This window comes from Hydra viridissima, unplaced genomic scaffold (genome assembly GCF_058129835.1).
Source record: "Hydra viridissima isolate aposymbiotic clone 2 unplaced genomic scaffold, HvirCarnegie_v1 scaffold_8, whole genome shotgun sequence".
Classification (NCBI taxonomy): Eukaryota; Metazoa; Cnidaria; class Hydrozoa; order Anthoathecata; family Hydridae; genus Hydra; species Hydra viridissima.
In genome coordinates, this window is record NW_028324307.1 from 1,455,957 (window position 1) to 1,472,724 (window position 16,768).

Sequence of the window (16,768 nt, forward strand, 5' to 3'; positions counted from 1 at the left end):
TAAAATTTACAAGATAAGCTGTTAGTCTAACTAAATCGAAATTCGTAAAAACATCTAAGTTAAAAAATACTAATTAAAAATTTTAAAAATGATGAGGATGTATGGTTGTGATTTTAGCATTCGACTTTTTTTAAGTTATGAAAAAAAACTTTGTTAATGCTTTTTTGGGGAGTTAAAGTAAAGGTTTGTCTTTATCGAATTTTTTGTGATTAAAGATTTAAAAAGTTTACTAAAGAAATTTTACCAATCGAGTTGAAGAGACTCGCGAATCCAGTTTTATATGTTTACATTCCAACTTTTGTTTGATTGCCGCTGCATGCATATTACACAGATTTTCAAATGGTCCCCATTCAACAAAGTTAAAAGTTACATAAAATGGATAGGTATTAAAAATTAAATCATGACAAGAAATGAATGATTTATTGATTAATTCAAGATTTAGGTGGAGTTTTGGAAATCAAACCAAACTTGTCTATGTTATAATTAGTTAAAGCGCTTCTTTCACCAATCGCATTCTGTATTTCAAACTGGTTTGGATTAATAAAGTAAAAAATGCTTAACGTTTTTTTTATTTTTTTAATATTTTTCCTATCAAAAAAAAAGATTTGTGACTTTTGAGGACTTTCAATTTTTTGGTTATAAAAATTTTAACAAAGGTAAGCTATGATACAGAATGCAAAATATCTGGTTAACACAATTGGGGTGATACATTTTTAGTGCTTTTCAGATTTTTTGTTAATTTAAAATAGTTTTAAGTTTAAATTTATAATAATATTTACTAAAGTTATAATAATATTTACTAAATTTATAATAATATTTACTAAATTTATAATAATATTTACTAAATTTACTAACTTCAAGTTTATGATTTACAAAAAATAATTTGTAGGTATACATTGTTTACACTTTATAGGTATACATATCACTTTAGATCATTCAAAAAAAAAAAGAAAGAAAAAAAAAGTTATGAGTTTTGATTTTTTACGATCCAAGCAATCAGGTTGTTAACATTCGTTCATTGAAGTATGACATGCATGATCAGTGAAGCGTTAATTCTTGAGATCTAATATTTTTTCTGCTAGACGATCACTTTACGTCTCTCAAATGTCCATCTTCTTATACGTCTATCTCTCAAACGTCGATCTCTTGTACGTCTATCTCTTATACGTCTATCTCTTATAGGTTTTACTTACACGTCTATCTCTTATACGTTTTTATATACTCTTACAAATTTATAATTTGATATCTTTTATGACTCTATCTCTTGTAAATCTTTTACGTTGTATGACAGGCTTGTGGATTATATGTATTATTAAGTAAAATCTTTAAGAAATAATTTATTTTGAAAATATTTACGATCGATTTTCACTTTTTACTTCTTATTTCTCGGCTTTGAAATGCAGATAAAAAAAAAATTTTAAATGGAAGACTTACTCTTTTTCTTTTTTTTCTTTTCCGGCAGAGGTCTTTAGTTTTTTTTCCGGCAGAGGTCTGTAGTTTTAGCTTCTAAGAAAAAAGTGATTGCTTGATGATAATAATCACTAATACTACCTCTTGTTCTTTCCCAATTTGTTGAATTCATATCTGCAATCAGATTTTTTTGTGTTTCTGAAAAATTTTGGCATTTTATTAAAATGTTTATCAAGGAAGTAAAACATCAACGCTTTTACACAAAAAGTAACAAAATCAATTAAAAAGAAAAGATAAGTCGAATATTTGTTACAAATGTTTATATTGAAAGGATAAGCATATATACACATTTCAGCCAAACTATTAGTGTTTATTGATTTAGCTAAAATGGTTCACATTCAAAAACATGCAAAAGTACATGCTCATAAATATACATGCATGTAAACTGGTAAGAAGTTTCGCTTGTGGCTTTTGCATTTGTAGACTTTGCCTAAATAATTTCGTTTGATGTTCCAGCAGCCATCACGTGTTTTTCCCTAAATATTTGGTGGCGTTCTCTTCGTATAAAAAGTTGATCTCAAGCTTGTTAAATATTTAAAGAGTGCAAAACCACTCTGCTGACTATGAAGGATTTTGACCATCTTAGATAGACACAAATGTTTCAGTTGCACTCGCGATATAATAGCTCAATTGCCATTTTGATGTCATTATAAGTTATTCCTGAATGTAATAAAAATACAACTGATGCAGCACCAACAATATTGTCATTTTGCAAATAAACACACTTAAGACTTCGTTTCTATTCTGCTGAATGATATATGATAATGCTCAATTGTGAAAGAAAACCTGGAATATCGGGAATATTATGTGCTATATTTTTAACTTTATTTATTCTCCGTTATCAGTTACCTATCGTAAAATCTTGAAAGAAATGCTATTTTTTAAAGTCATTTTTAACTTTATTCTCCGTTATCTGTTACCTATCTTAAAATCTTGAAAGAAATTTTTTTTAAATCATTTTTGGATAAGATAAATGATGAAAAAAAAACCACACTCGACATTAAAAACATCATCTAATGAATCAAAACAACCATGTTCCCCTGCACCCTTAAGGGGTGTAAAGCTCACTCATGTTTATGTCTATAAGTAAAATCAAACAATATGATTTTAAGTTTTTACTTGACACAAAGTATTTCCTTCTTGTATCCATGCCACATCTGCTACAAATTTTTGGCTTCAACAAAATTTTTCAAAAATTTAGTTTTACAAAGCCTATTATCTAGTTCAATCAAAATAAGTGATAATAAAAAATAATTAAAGGTTTCTTCGATTGGTGTATTAAAACTTACAGATTTAAGATAGAAATGTAAAAAAAATTCAAGAACACGAAAAAAAATATTCTAAATGGAGGTTTGATGTGACATTACTTAGCTTCGTCTGATCTTTTAAGAGTTCGGACTCAAAGAAAACAGCCCGAAGAAGCTAAAGTTCGTTTAACCTAATTTTTCTTTAACCGACAAAAGAGTATTACTAAAAGAGTAGTATTATAGTTTTAAAGTTATCGAGAAACTATTTCATAGATTGGTTTCATTTTTCAAATTTTACTTCCGCGTTGCAATCTTATTCTTTTAAAGATTAATTGTAAATAATACTTTCAAAACAATTTAAAAATAACACCAAATGCTGAAATGGATATTTGTCCAAAATCTGCCACATTTTATATGGTGATATATTACTATAACTTTACATTTTTAAGATTATAGATTATCTATAACAGATTTTTAGACGATTATAAGTTATTTGTTTGAGATATTAAACTCTAAATATCGCACTGTTTCTTCAAATTAACAATAAATCAACTTACAAATAACTCAAAAGAAAAAAGACATGAGGCTAAAAAAGTTGTAAGAAAATTCGACAGCATAAGGTGCGACTGAATCTCAAACATCTTGAAATTATCTCAAGGTTCACAACATTGAATTTAGTTTCTGTACCATTTTTATAATTGTGTTAATCCATCCTCAATGTATGAAAAAAGTTATTATTTTAAAAACAAGCGATCTAGTATAAAAGTATTAAAAATAGTTCAGTTTATGTAAAAGTATGCATTTAGAGATTGACCTTAAAAGATCACTTGTGAGTATCGAGTGGAGATTGTTTTGAAAGATATTTATAAAGATCCAACAAAAGTAAACACTCGTTTCCAGACCTAAATCAAATTTCTTGAAATTTACCTGCCGAAAAGGCTGCAGCAATTGCTACTAAAAAGTGGCACAATTTAGGCGGAGTAATGGAGACGTCGATCGTTGTCTCCTCAAGATATCAGGTGGATGTACTTAAATGATAGTTTAGTTCAAAAAATTTATTTTCCCTCGTGAATATCGGAATTGCTACACACACGGAATTATTTAGGGGCTCAAGAGGTATGTATGAGAAGCCTTCTCAAATAAAAAAAAAACGCAAAACGAAGAAAGCGACGAGGTTGACGTTTAGCAACGATGAATATGAAGCTACACGTGTTTTTCTTGGTGAATTTTTTCTTGTTGAAAAGCTTTAGTGAAAACATTCTCATTCCTAAAATGAAAACCATTATAAAAAAGAAAAATTGAACTTTGTTATCAATAAAAAATGTCCAACAGCAGTTGGACACTTTATATTGGTAACAAAAATTGTGAAAACTACAATGCCTATATAAGGAATACAATGGTATTTATTTACTTATTTATTATTTATTTTTTATTTATTAGAGGATTATTTATTTATTAGAGGACACAACAATAAGCAGAGGTGCATTTTTATAAAATTAAGATAAACAAAAATATATTAAAATGGAAAAATATTTACACTCGAGAAACGAGTCTGCTAAAAAAAAGTATAAAAAAAAGGCGACAGAAGCATTTTTGGATTTTAAAGAAGAATCATCAATCTTCCATCGAGGAAGAAGAATCATCGAGAATTGAAATCTGTTAGTAACGCAATAAAATACAAAGTAAACTATAACGCTAAACTAGATCTGTGTTGAAACTCGCTGTGTTTTTTTAAATGCGAATGTAGATAAAATCGTCTAAGAAAACATTGACCACATATCAGGCATTTGCAGTCATTAAAGCGATTTCTATGAAAGAACATCTGATGTCGACAGAAGATTTTTAGAGATGGAAATTGCGTATTGCATTTTTTACAGGTATGGGAAGATTTCCTTTTAGTATTTTTTGTAAATAACACATTGACTTCAACTTCTTTTGATATATTAGATTTACTGGCCAGACAGCTTGGTGTAGTTAAAGAAACCGAAGGTTGAACATCGTTTATTTTAGGAAGACTGTTAAGAGTATTTGGACACTCGCAATATGTTGACATGTAATTCTTAGGATCATCATGTCGTTGATTTGCATTAATATTTTTATTTTTAAAAAGTTTTTCAGCGTGTAAACAGCCTTGTTGTGAAAATGAGTCTATTTCTTTAAAGCTCTTTTTTGAACTTACGTCATATTTATCGCATGAGTAAAGTCTCCCTTTGTCTTTTTCAATTTTTACGCCAGTAAAACTTTCTGAAAAGTATCTCACTGATTTTTGAGAGAAATTTTGAATATCATATCGATGGATATCGATCTCTTCATCATCAAATACTTCTTTTTTAATCTCTGCATCAGACATGAGAGAAAGATTACTTTTATAAACATCTTTTGATGATTCTTCAAGTGACATAGGAAATACAAACTCTTCATCGTTAGAATCATTTGAAAAGGTAGGAGAGATATCAACATTTAAACTTGTCTCTCTCGCTGTTTTGCTTGACATCACTTCATGAAAGCTTTTACTTGGTTCTAAAAAGTCTTTTGAGCAATTTTCCTTTTTAAAAGAGTTTGTAACGTGATTGATAAAGAACGTATCTGCTTCAGTAATTAAAACGGGCTTATTCAAAGTTTTTAAATCCATTAAACCTGATTCAAAGTTTATTTGTTCTACCTGGAGGTCCGGTGAATCGATTCTTTTGCTTGTCGACATGCTCAATACTTTATCGACGCAAGAATCATTTTCAAAAGTGCAATCATCAAGTTGATTAACAGATTTTGTTTCTGTAGTTAAATGATTGTTTAAATTTACATTTGTTAAATCTTCTGTTGCAAGAGAGAATTCCATTTGCTCTTTTATATATTGATAAGGTACGTTTTGCTCAGTTTGGCCGGTCGAATCGTTGACAAAACAATCACTTGATATTAAACGGGTAGGGGTCTTAATCTGTGAAACTGTTACATTCTAAAGTAAATCAAACCACTGTATATTTTTCCTTAAATTAGAAGAATAAAAAATAAAACAAATAAAAAAGGAAAACAAATCAAGAGAGTAAAAAAACATTTGGTAAGTAGACTTCTAGTGTTTTAGAAATTAACTTTTGAAAAATGAAAATGCTTTGAGAGCATTTCTGGGTAAATATTTAGGAAATCAACATTATAATGAACAAAAACTAAATAACAGGAAATCAACATTATTTTGAACAAAAACTAAATGCTAAGTCACATGTCCTGACATAAAGGGAGAAGGGGGAAAGGGGAAAGGGGAAGGGGGAAGGGGGAAGGGGGAAGGGGGAAGGGGGAAGGGGGAAGGGGGAAGGGGGAAGGGGGAAGGGGGAAGGGGGAAGGGGGAAGGGGGAATGGGAAGGGAGAAGGGATAAGGGTGAAGGGGGAAGAGAGAAGAGAGAAGGGAGAAGGGAGAAGGGAGAAGGGAGAAGGGAGAAGGGAGAAGGGAGAAGGGAGAAGGGAGAAGGGAGAAGGGAGAAGGGAGAAGGGAGAAGGGAGAAGGGAGAAGGGAGAAGGGAGAAGGGAGAAGGGAGAAGGGAGAAGGGAGAAGGGAGTTATTTTCACATGTAAACAATGATATCTTTTTAAACATTTTTTTTTTTACTTTAAGGAAAAATAGAAATAAAGTTTACCTTGTTAACTGCAAAAGATTCATTACACTGCTCTAAAACATTTTCTAGAAGATTTTGTAACAGAGCTGCTACATCAGATACTACTTCATACTCTGGTATGTGTTTAATTATGAGATCATTGTAATGAGATGTATTAAACAAAAATCCTGAGTTTTGAGCTACATAATCAATTGCATAAGTTTCTCTTATTGGAAATTTAGAACACAATGTATTTTGAGATTCCATGAATACAATATTCTCTTTGATTTGCTTTATCTCATTTTTAGAGTATACTTGGGATTCAGATGATAACTCTTTGTGCAATTCTATGAAATCATCTTTAGACTTAGCAATATTTTGAACAACCACCTCACAGATTTCATTTAAGAGAATTTGAACACTTTTAAAGCAAATGTCGGCATCATCAAGTCTCACTTTAACATCAAAATCTAGAGCATCTTTGGCAATACTTTTAGTTACATTTTCCACAAGACATAAGCCAACATTTTCATCATTATTAAATGTAACTGACAATGCCTTTGCTATAAAAATATATATATATATATACACAACAACATTTTTTATTTAAGAAAGTACTTAATAAAGACGTTATATGCCCTCAAAGTCATTGTAAAACTTTCAAAAATGCATTTTAACCCAAAACAAGATTCCTTTTTTAGAAAAAGTATCCTCTTTCAGGAAACTATGCAATTTGATTGATTTAATTGCTTACTTGGTAAGGCATATTCTTGAGAAATATTTGCATGAAAATCTTTTAAAGGTTGTAAAAAAATATTCAAAAGAAAGAAAAAAAGATGCTCAAAAGTAGAAAAAGGAATAAAACAAAGAATATTTTGATATGTCTGGCTTTTTACTGATATCTGATTTCTTTCATTAATACCTGGTTTATTTATTGTTGGCTCTAACTGTCTTGCTACTGATGTCACCATATCTTCAAGGATCAGTATAACATCGTGCTCAACTACACGAAGAAAACTTTCTTTTATTCTAGATAATGTATCAGCATTAATAGAGCTGTCATTAAGTGTAAGCAAGCTTGATGTTATTTCATCTTCAGTCAAAAAAACATCCCCTGCGTCTTTTGAATAATCATAATCTGGATCATAATCAAGATTATTGTAAGTTGCTAAAATCTTTTCATTCTCATTTTCATTAAACAAGCCTGCCAATGATGTTTGACCCAAATTACTGCTATCAAAGCTCAATGAATTTAATAAGTTTGGTTCAGTTTGCATATTATACAGTTCATGCTCATATACATAATACTTTTTTCGTTTTCTTGCAGGTTGGTCACTCGATTTTTGAGAAGTTTTTTTACGATTAAATTTACGTTTTTTAGATTTTCGTGAGCGTTTATTATTTGGAGCTCCATTGTCTGTCTCAAGGCTGTCAAAATCAACTGTACTTGCATTTTCTGGTTTATCGGATGTTTTTACTCGTACTTTAACCTTCAATGCATCCAGCTGTTCAATAGTAATGTAATCTTTGCTAAACTCTGATGAACTATTGTAATCTTTGTTTTTGTATATATCAGTAGAACTTTTACGTTGATTCCTTACTAACATCCTTGCTGTCCTCTCAGCACAGTCAAATTTTATCTTTTGTTTTTCTTTTTCCTCATCTTGCTGCTTTTCAAAATCTTCAACTGTGGTGTTTTTTTTAACTATTGACACCAGATCAGAATTTTTGGAACTTGGAGATTTATTATCTTTTTTTAATATTTGAGTTTCTGTAAGATTCTCTGAACTTGTTTTACCATGATTGTGGATATCTTCTAGAGCATTATTTGACAACGCCACATCCAATGGTAAACTCTGTTTAACAGCTTCATTTTCTTTTTGTGGCTTATCATTCTTAATGTAACCTGGTTTTATTCTAAAAACTGATTCAACTTGGTCATAGAACCCTATTTTCTTTGTTTTATTATTTGATTTGCTTAAAACTCCAACACCTGAAGGGTTTATGCTTTTTCTATCTGATGCAAGAGGCACTGACACCAGTAGTTCATCGTTCTTTTTTGACTTTGTACTGTTTGTTGATTTTAGTTGGTTTTCCAGATTCCTTTTTGCTTTTTTTACTTTCTTGATAACTTCTTTCGCTTTTATTATTTTAGAGGTCCCACTAACTTTTTTGGTTAATGCCTCACTTTGAGAAAGAACTCTGTTATCATGCAACTTGAAGGTTAATAAAGGTTTATTTTCAAATTCTGAAGTCTTCTGATGTTCAGATTTTAATCCAGCATCTAAACTGGCTAGAGAAGCTTCCTCATAACTCATACCATGTTGATTCATTAAATGAAAACAGAAATCCTGTGGTGAAACAAAACTATGGGTACATTTGTTACATTGAAAAGTTTTCTCAGGATGAATCTTTGATGTATGAGCATTGAGTTCTGAAAGACACTGAAACCTTTCAGAACATATTACACAAATAAACTCATTTTCCTTTGCAACAAGTGTTTGTAATATTTCAGTTTTTTTATTTTGAGAAACTGATAAAAAACTGCTATGAACAAGCAAATGTTTGGTGAGAGCACGCATGGTGGCAAAACTATCTTCACATTTTTTACATTGGTAATTTGTACTTTTTTGGAAGACAGATTGAACTGAACAAGGAGAGGATTGAATGAGATTGATTGGATTATCAGGATCATTGTTTGTAATATCTTCATTTAAGCACTCAACAGAAGATGCAAAAGATGTATCTTTGATTACAAAGTCTTGTTTTAACTTTTTTACTTTTTTCTTAAGATGTTTTTCAGCTTCTTTTTTAACTGATCTCTCAGCTGCAGCCTTTGCAGCTTTGTGTCTTTCTTCCCTTTTCTTAAGGTATTCATAGAAAGCTTTTTTTTTAAGAGTAGCTTTTGATCTTCTTTTCCCCAAAACTAGAGGTTCCACTTCTGGATCAAACACTGGCTTTTTATTCTCGCAGGATTCTTCTTTCATTTCCTCTGAATTAATAGACACTAACGCAGATTCTGGGACAACTGGTTCAACATGAATTTTTTCGTCATGTTTATAGAAAAGTTCAGCAACATTTTTTTTTGTTTTAATAACAATTTTTAAACTTCTTTTATCTTTTTTTATTTTACTGAAGTTTTTTATTTGAGGTGAAATTGGTCCTGAATCAAGTTTTTGGTCTATGTTTTCACTATTGGATGTTTGTTGTTTTAAAATTGGTTCTAAAGTTGAGTCAACACAATACTTTTTAGAATTCTTTTTAGCAGGTTTGGTGTATTCTGTTACACAACTGCCTTCGTTTATTTTATTCTCTGGTGTAGATGTTTTAACAGGTTTATTATATTCTGTTACACTACTTGTCCCTTGGTTTATTTTATTCTCTAGCGTGCATGGTTTAGCAGGTTTAGTATATTCTGTTACGCTACTTGTCCCTTGGTTTATTTTATTTTCTGGAATAGATGTTTTAGGCAAAAATAAATCAGTTTTCTTATTTAATTTAACTGATTTAACAGTGGGTAAATTAGCCCTTAACTTCTCATCTATAGGCTTAGAAAGCTTAGTCTTTTCTTTGCTACTACCATTACATTCTGAATCAATGCTTTCTGTATGAGCTTTTTTCTTATAAGTTTCTTTCTTGTGAGTTTCTTTAACTGGAAATGAACAAGCAGTTTCAGTTATTTCAAAATTATTTTTGTTGAATTTTTTTGAATCTAGTTGACCTAATTCAGTAATTTTCAAATGCTGAGTTGTTACATTGTTCTTTTTTGATTCATTGGCACCTTTATGCTGGTTTATGTGTAAGACATTAGAATTCTTTATAAACGGCATTGCTTTAATTGAGGAATTTGTAGATAGTGGAGGCTTTTTGTGGTTTTTTGTTTGTTGCTTATCAGGTGATGTGTTTACTCCTAAGACACCCTTGTTGATAGCTGTTGTATTAGTAGAGGGAGTGAGACCACAACTAGTGGTTCCAGAACCATCAAGTCCTGTTGATAACTTTATTGATAATACTTTATCTGCAACAACAGGTGCTTCAAATTCATTTTTCAAATTCTTTTCTTTCTTTTCTGGTATTATTGTTAAAGAAGATCTAGATTTATGTGATGATGGTGCAAGTATTGGTGTTATACCCATTTGCTTAGATTTTATCTCAAATTTAGCTCGTTGCAATGTAACTGTAGCAGATGGTCTATCTGCTCTGATACTATTGAATGCAAGTTGTTCAACAAGCTCATTGGTATTTTTAAACACTTCTGAATGAATTTTTTCAGGGAGATTTTGATTAGAGCTCACACTACTTTCTGAGAGAAATGGTTTTTTATTACTACAAGCAATTGCATCACTTTTATTTTTTCCATCATCACTTTTGTTATTTAAAATATTACTGTTTGATTTCTTTTTTTCATTGTCACTAACTTCATTTATGGATTTCATAAATGCCAAATATTCATCTTCAATATCTGTGTTTTTAATAGTTTTTACATCAGAAATACAGGTACTATTTGTTTCAAACTTTCCTTTGTCAGGAAAGTTATCACCAGACTTTTGAAGTGTTCCTACTTCAATCAATTGTTGACTTTTTAAAATTGATTTTCTAGGTGTTGTGTGACCAGAAACAGCGTCATTATTGCATGCCAAAGTATTCATGAGGTCAGTTTTTGATAATTTTTTTTTTACCAGCTGACTATCTGCTGGTGAGAATGATTTTGCGTAGTTATTATGACTCCAGCGATTACGGCGGTTATGATAATCTGAAAGTGAAAGCTTACTTGGCTTTTCAACTGCTGTAACTAAAGAATTTACTTTTGAAAAGGAACTTGACGAAGAATAAGGTAATTTGATATTACCTGCTAGAGATGTTGTTGTTGTTGAATGAAAAACTGTAGAAGGACAATCAATTACTCTGGAGCTTTTCAAATGTGACGACTTTAAGATTACATCTGCATCAACTTGAGTTTTTAAAGACGCTTTCTGTGTCAATGTATGGCTTTCAACATCTGAATTTGAATCAGTCAAATTATTTTCAGAACCTTCTAAAATCTTTTTCCTTAAAGTACTATCAATAGCATTTTTTAACAAAATAAGATGATCTACATTCAAATCACTTGACCCTAATCCATTCTTTACTTTTTTAATCAACATGTCTTCATATCCAAATGATGGTGCACAACTTTGAGGTTTGTTTTGTTTTAAGTGCTTCTCTGGTTCAGCTGTCAAAGAATGAGAGTGCGGAGGGGGAGAAACCAATGTAAACAGATTTGATGTGCTAGTAGTATTAGAGGAAAATACATTAATGGATGAAATAACAGGCTTTAAGCTAGGTGCAAGTGAAGTCAAAGGTGACATGATAGAGTGGGTACTGGGTGTAAGAGGACTCATTGGGGAAATTAATTGAGGATTCACACCAGTCACTGGCATATTTGATGCAGTGTTGAGTTGACTGAGCATATAAAGAGTGTTGATGTTTTGAGCAAGAATTGCATTGTTCTTTTTATATTGCTTAAGTAACAACTTTTGTTGTGTTAAGTCATCATACTTTTTTGAATCTTTGACTAAATATTCTTTAGGTTTATCTACTTGATTAGAGATCTTTTGCTGATTATGCAAATTGCTGGCTGCATGTTGTCTATTGATTACTTCAATAGGCTCAGAATTAGCAGGTTTTTCAATCAAATTTTTATTTTCTGATGATGATGCTTCTATTTTATCATCACTACTTCCAAAAATAGTCGAATGTTTCATATCCTGCAAGTGCAGATTATAATTTACTTTTTCTTCCTCAAGCTTATTTTGACTCAATGTCTTTTCAGTTGTTACAAAAATATCTCGCTCATGATTTGAATCTTTTACTCTTCTAAACATAATATCATCATTTCTTGTTAAGCTTTTTTCTTTATCATGAGGCAAAAAGCAACCACTTTTACTACTATTGTTGACCGAATTTTGTCTTTTTAAATTTTGACCTTTATAACTTTCATTAGGTGAGAAATTATTGGAAGGTGGGTATTTATCTTTTGACTTTCTGTCTGAAACTTTGGGTGGAATTTTCCCCAAAAAACCACTTTTTTGTGATTGGTAGTTTCCACCATTTACTTTCTGCCTGTAATAGCTGTCATATGATTCAGAACCATGACTATAATAACGACTAGTGGGTGGTGAACTAATGTGAGACCCTAAAATAACAAAGTAAAAGAAAGCTTTTGAACAAATCTAAATAGCAGAATATAAAAAGTTTTAGATAACAAAATTAAAATTTGCTTAAGTAGAAATGATTGCTTAAAGTAGAGTTTTTTTAAGTTAAATATTGTTTAACTATCACCTAAAAATATATTAACTTGAGTAGAGTTTTTGACGCTGAACTCTTAGTTTAAATTTTAACTTAAACAGATTTCAACTGATTAGCTTGGTAGGTCCAAAATACTTATACTTTAACTTATTTGTAAGAAGTTTGAGCATCTATTCAAAAGATAATTTTGATGAAGCATAATAAAAGCCATTGAAAAATTTTTTAATTTATTACTCTACACAATTACTTCATATCAAATGATCAAAAAACTAAAAAAGAGAAATTTCACTAGCAAGCTTACTCCTTGTATAAAGCATTGATAAAAATAAAAAGATGAAAAAATGTAATAAAACCTTTTTTTTGATGAAACTTTAGCAAAAAAAATTGATAAAAACAACAAACTTTTTTTTTAAGGAGTTTTTGAAACTTTTTCATACTTACTTGTATAAAAAACACTTTAAGCAAATTTTGAGGAAATTTTTTGTATTTTTGAAGTAATTTTTTGCAGAAATCACACAAACAGTGAACAAACATAAAAACAAAAACCATTTAGGATGTATGAAACAAAACACTGATTATACATAAACTTGCTTTTTCAATGCATTTTGTTGATCAGCCATTACATGAGCACTTTCTAAAACCAATAAAATGTGCTTCAACTTTACCATATAGCCAATGGTATAGTTAATTTGATCGGCAACTAAAATCAACTAACTTAAGTTTGTGTTATTTGTGCCATATTACTATCACTCTGCTTCTTTATTACTAGCCAAAAAACAAATTACCTTTCTGAAATGAATGGCGCTTTTTTCTGTAATAATCTCTATAGCATTTGTCCATCTTGCCTAAAAACACAAACACATACATACATACATACATACATACATACATACATACATACATACATACATACATACATACATACATACATAAATACATACATACATACATACATACATACATACATACATACATAAATGCATACATACATACATGCATAAATACATGCATACATACATGCATACATACACACATGCATATATACATATGTGGATATAACATATATATATATATATATATATATATATATATATATATATATATATATATATATATATATATATATACATATACATACATACATACATACATACATACATACATACATACATACATACATACATACATACATACATACATACATACATACATACATACATACATACATACATATATACACACTAATACTTACATGGGGTCACCACCTATTTGATGTTTCTCTTTCTTTTGCTGTAAATTTTTTTTAGAGAAAATCTATAACCAAGTCACATAAGCTTTTATGGACTTTTTTATGGAGTTTAAACATTTATAATTTGAAGAATGATTTGTCTAAAGGATCCTAAACTATTTCAAAATCAGATAAAAATATTAAGACACATATTTTGTGTTAACATTAAAAAATATTTAGAAATTCATATATTCAATTTACAATAGACTTTTATTCAAAAATAATTTTTAAAAATCTCATACATACAATTTACAATACATCTTTCTTCAAAAAAAAAATTCTGGTTCAAATTTAAATTGAAAGAAAACTTTTTAAAAAATCACTTCATGCTTTTAATTCAAAGTAGATGTGCTCTTAATTCAAAGTAGATGTGCTTTATGTAAATAAAATATGCTGAAATAATAATTAGACATTTTTTTAGACAGGAAGATAAAACATTTTTACAATGCTTTATTAAATACTTTCAAAACTTAATAACCTAAAATATGTGATTGACAAAATTACTTTTTCACAGCTTTTCTGTCAAAGTATCATGAAATGGTGAAAATTCTGTTAATTTACAGCAAAATAAAAAGTGAACTATAAAATAATATTGACAAAAAAAATGATATGAAGAGCTTTTTTAAACCTAGTAAAAAAAATTACACATAAGTAAAACATAGTGATCATAACTTATATTAGCAGTGCATACATTTTAACATTAACTTTTTCAGGACCTAAAGAAATATACATTTTAACATAGACTTAATCACCATATTACTGTTTCAACAAAATATTATTGAGTTTTTTTAATACTCCTTCTACATTAAACACTTCATGAAGCACAATATTTATAATAAAACTACAAAGTACAATATTTATATACCTAAACATAATTCATGCATACAAAAGTTGTGCGTATATATATAATTTTTAACTTATACAGAAAAAAGGAGTGGAGAGGGGCTAAAGCTAAGTTTTTAAAGAGGTTGTTTTACTTCAACCACAAAATGTTCTATTGAAATTCAGACTAACTTTCTGATGTGAAAATGTCAAGTCCTGTGTGTATGTATGTATGTATGTATGTATGTATGTATGTATGTATGTATGTATGTATGTATGTATGTATGTATGTATGTATGTATGTATGTATGTATGTACATATGTATGTATATACACACCTGCAGTGTAGGAATAACCATAGAGAAAAAAAGCACTAGCTTAGGGGTTCACAAATCATAGAGAATTAAAAAACATTTTTAATGTCATATTATTTTTTCCACGTGGTCTTTTTTTTTTTTTTACTTTTATATTAAATTATCGTTAACTGTTTTATAAAACTTTACCAAATAAACAATTTAACTACATAATTTATATAAATAATACTTTATCAAAGATTTTGCGATTTCAAAATATAGAGGAGAACTTTTCAGTTATAAATAAAGTAAAAATAAACAAGTAAAAAAATTAATTCATCATATTACTGGAAGTTTTGCTTAATTTAAAAAAAAAAGTTACTTTATAGTTTATTTGTGTTTATATTTAAAATATTATTTATAAAATTCTTTTCAATTCTTTTAAAGCCATTTTTAGGTTTTAATCTAGTCCTTATACTTATTTACTGATGTAATCTAAACAGCAAAAAAAAGTAAAAACATTTAAAGTTATTTTAAAGTATATATTTTCAATTAAAAGCAATGTTTTAAATTTAACATAAATTATAAATGTAGATAAAATAAAGGTAATATATATTTCAAATGCACATTACACGCAAAACTTAGGTGTGAATTTAACAAAGGCTTTCACATTTAACTTTATTGCACTTTTAACATGCATTAAATGAAATATTGTAAAATACAGATTGTGTATATGATTACATTAAATATATTGTATAAAAGTGAAATAATTTTACATTATAGCATTAGAAACTATTAAAATATTGATTTTTCTAATTGTTTAACATATAATTGACAATAATGCTTTATAATTCAAACTTTTTTTTAAAAAATTAACCATTTATATTAAGGAGATGTGTATTTAGAAATATAAAAAGTAAGCTATATGCTGCCAATATTATATAGAGTAAATAAGTATCCCTAAGGTTTAAAAATTTGCAAAAATTACTTATAAAGGAGTTAGGACTTGAAATGGTACTAAATATATGTGAGTGACGGACACATGGTTTATTGTGCTGGGAGTTTTTGCGCTAATTTCATATTCCCGGGGTTTCTGATGTGAATAAGTGTTTTCTCTTCATTTAGAACTTAACCATGGGTTACAAATTTCAAGAAAATATATATTTTACTCCTTCGCAGTTTTCTCCAACGTTGCTATTGTTAAGCTTTTTCTCAAGCAAAATAAAAGAAGTCGCCTTACGTTTTTTTCGAAATAAACAAAGATAAGGCCTTAGCTTTTATTCACAGTATACAAACGTTATCTTATTTTTAGTGTTTAAGGGTTCTAGCTAAGAGACCAAGAACAAGGTGACTTTATCTGAGAGTTAGGAAAGAGTTTGCTTTATCCGTTTATTCTTAATCGCTATTTATTAAATGAGTGAAAACCATAACTATCAATTTATTGTTTCTGTTTTAATAACCTATTGTTGTCTCACCTCCATTAAATTGTTATTTTTATTCTTTGTCATATTCACTTTTGAAATAATAACACTTCTTAATTCCAAAAGTTTTATCTATCATATCACGTAAAGATTATTACAATGGAAGATTTAAATAGTAATTAACGTGACGATTATGACATTTCTCAAGAGAGATGTATAATTAACAACAACTTATGATTCATAACATTCTTCCAACCAATAAAATTATTCGTCCTCAAATCCGTATCTTTGGGGCATTCTGCGGGTTGGTTGAAATCATTCAGGAAGATAAATAGGTTAGACTTGTGAATGAGCT

General features: G+C 29.1%; 1 protein-coding gene across 1 annotated transcript; it reads right to left on the reverse strand.

Annotated features, from left to right (window-relative positions):
* Positions 1–4,188: 4,188 nt before the first annotated feature.
* Positions 4,189–14,845, reverse strand: LOC145187194 (uncharacterized). Its single transcript, XM_090095588.1, has 5 exons — positions 13,842–14,845; positions 13,375–13,434; positions 7,224–12,476; positions 6,344–6,864; positions 4,189–5,670 (listed from the first exon to the last, which is right to left on the reverse strand). Exons 2-5 carry the CDS (start codon positions 13,427–13,429, stop codon positions 4,405–4,407), a joined length of 7,095 nt encoding a protein of 2,364 aa, XP_089951714.1. The 5' UTR covers positions 13,430–13,434; positions 13,842–14,845; the 3' UTR covers positions 4,189–4,404.
* Positions 14,846–16,768: the final 1,923 nt, after the last annotated feature.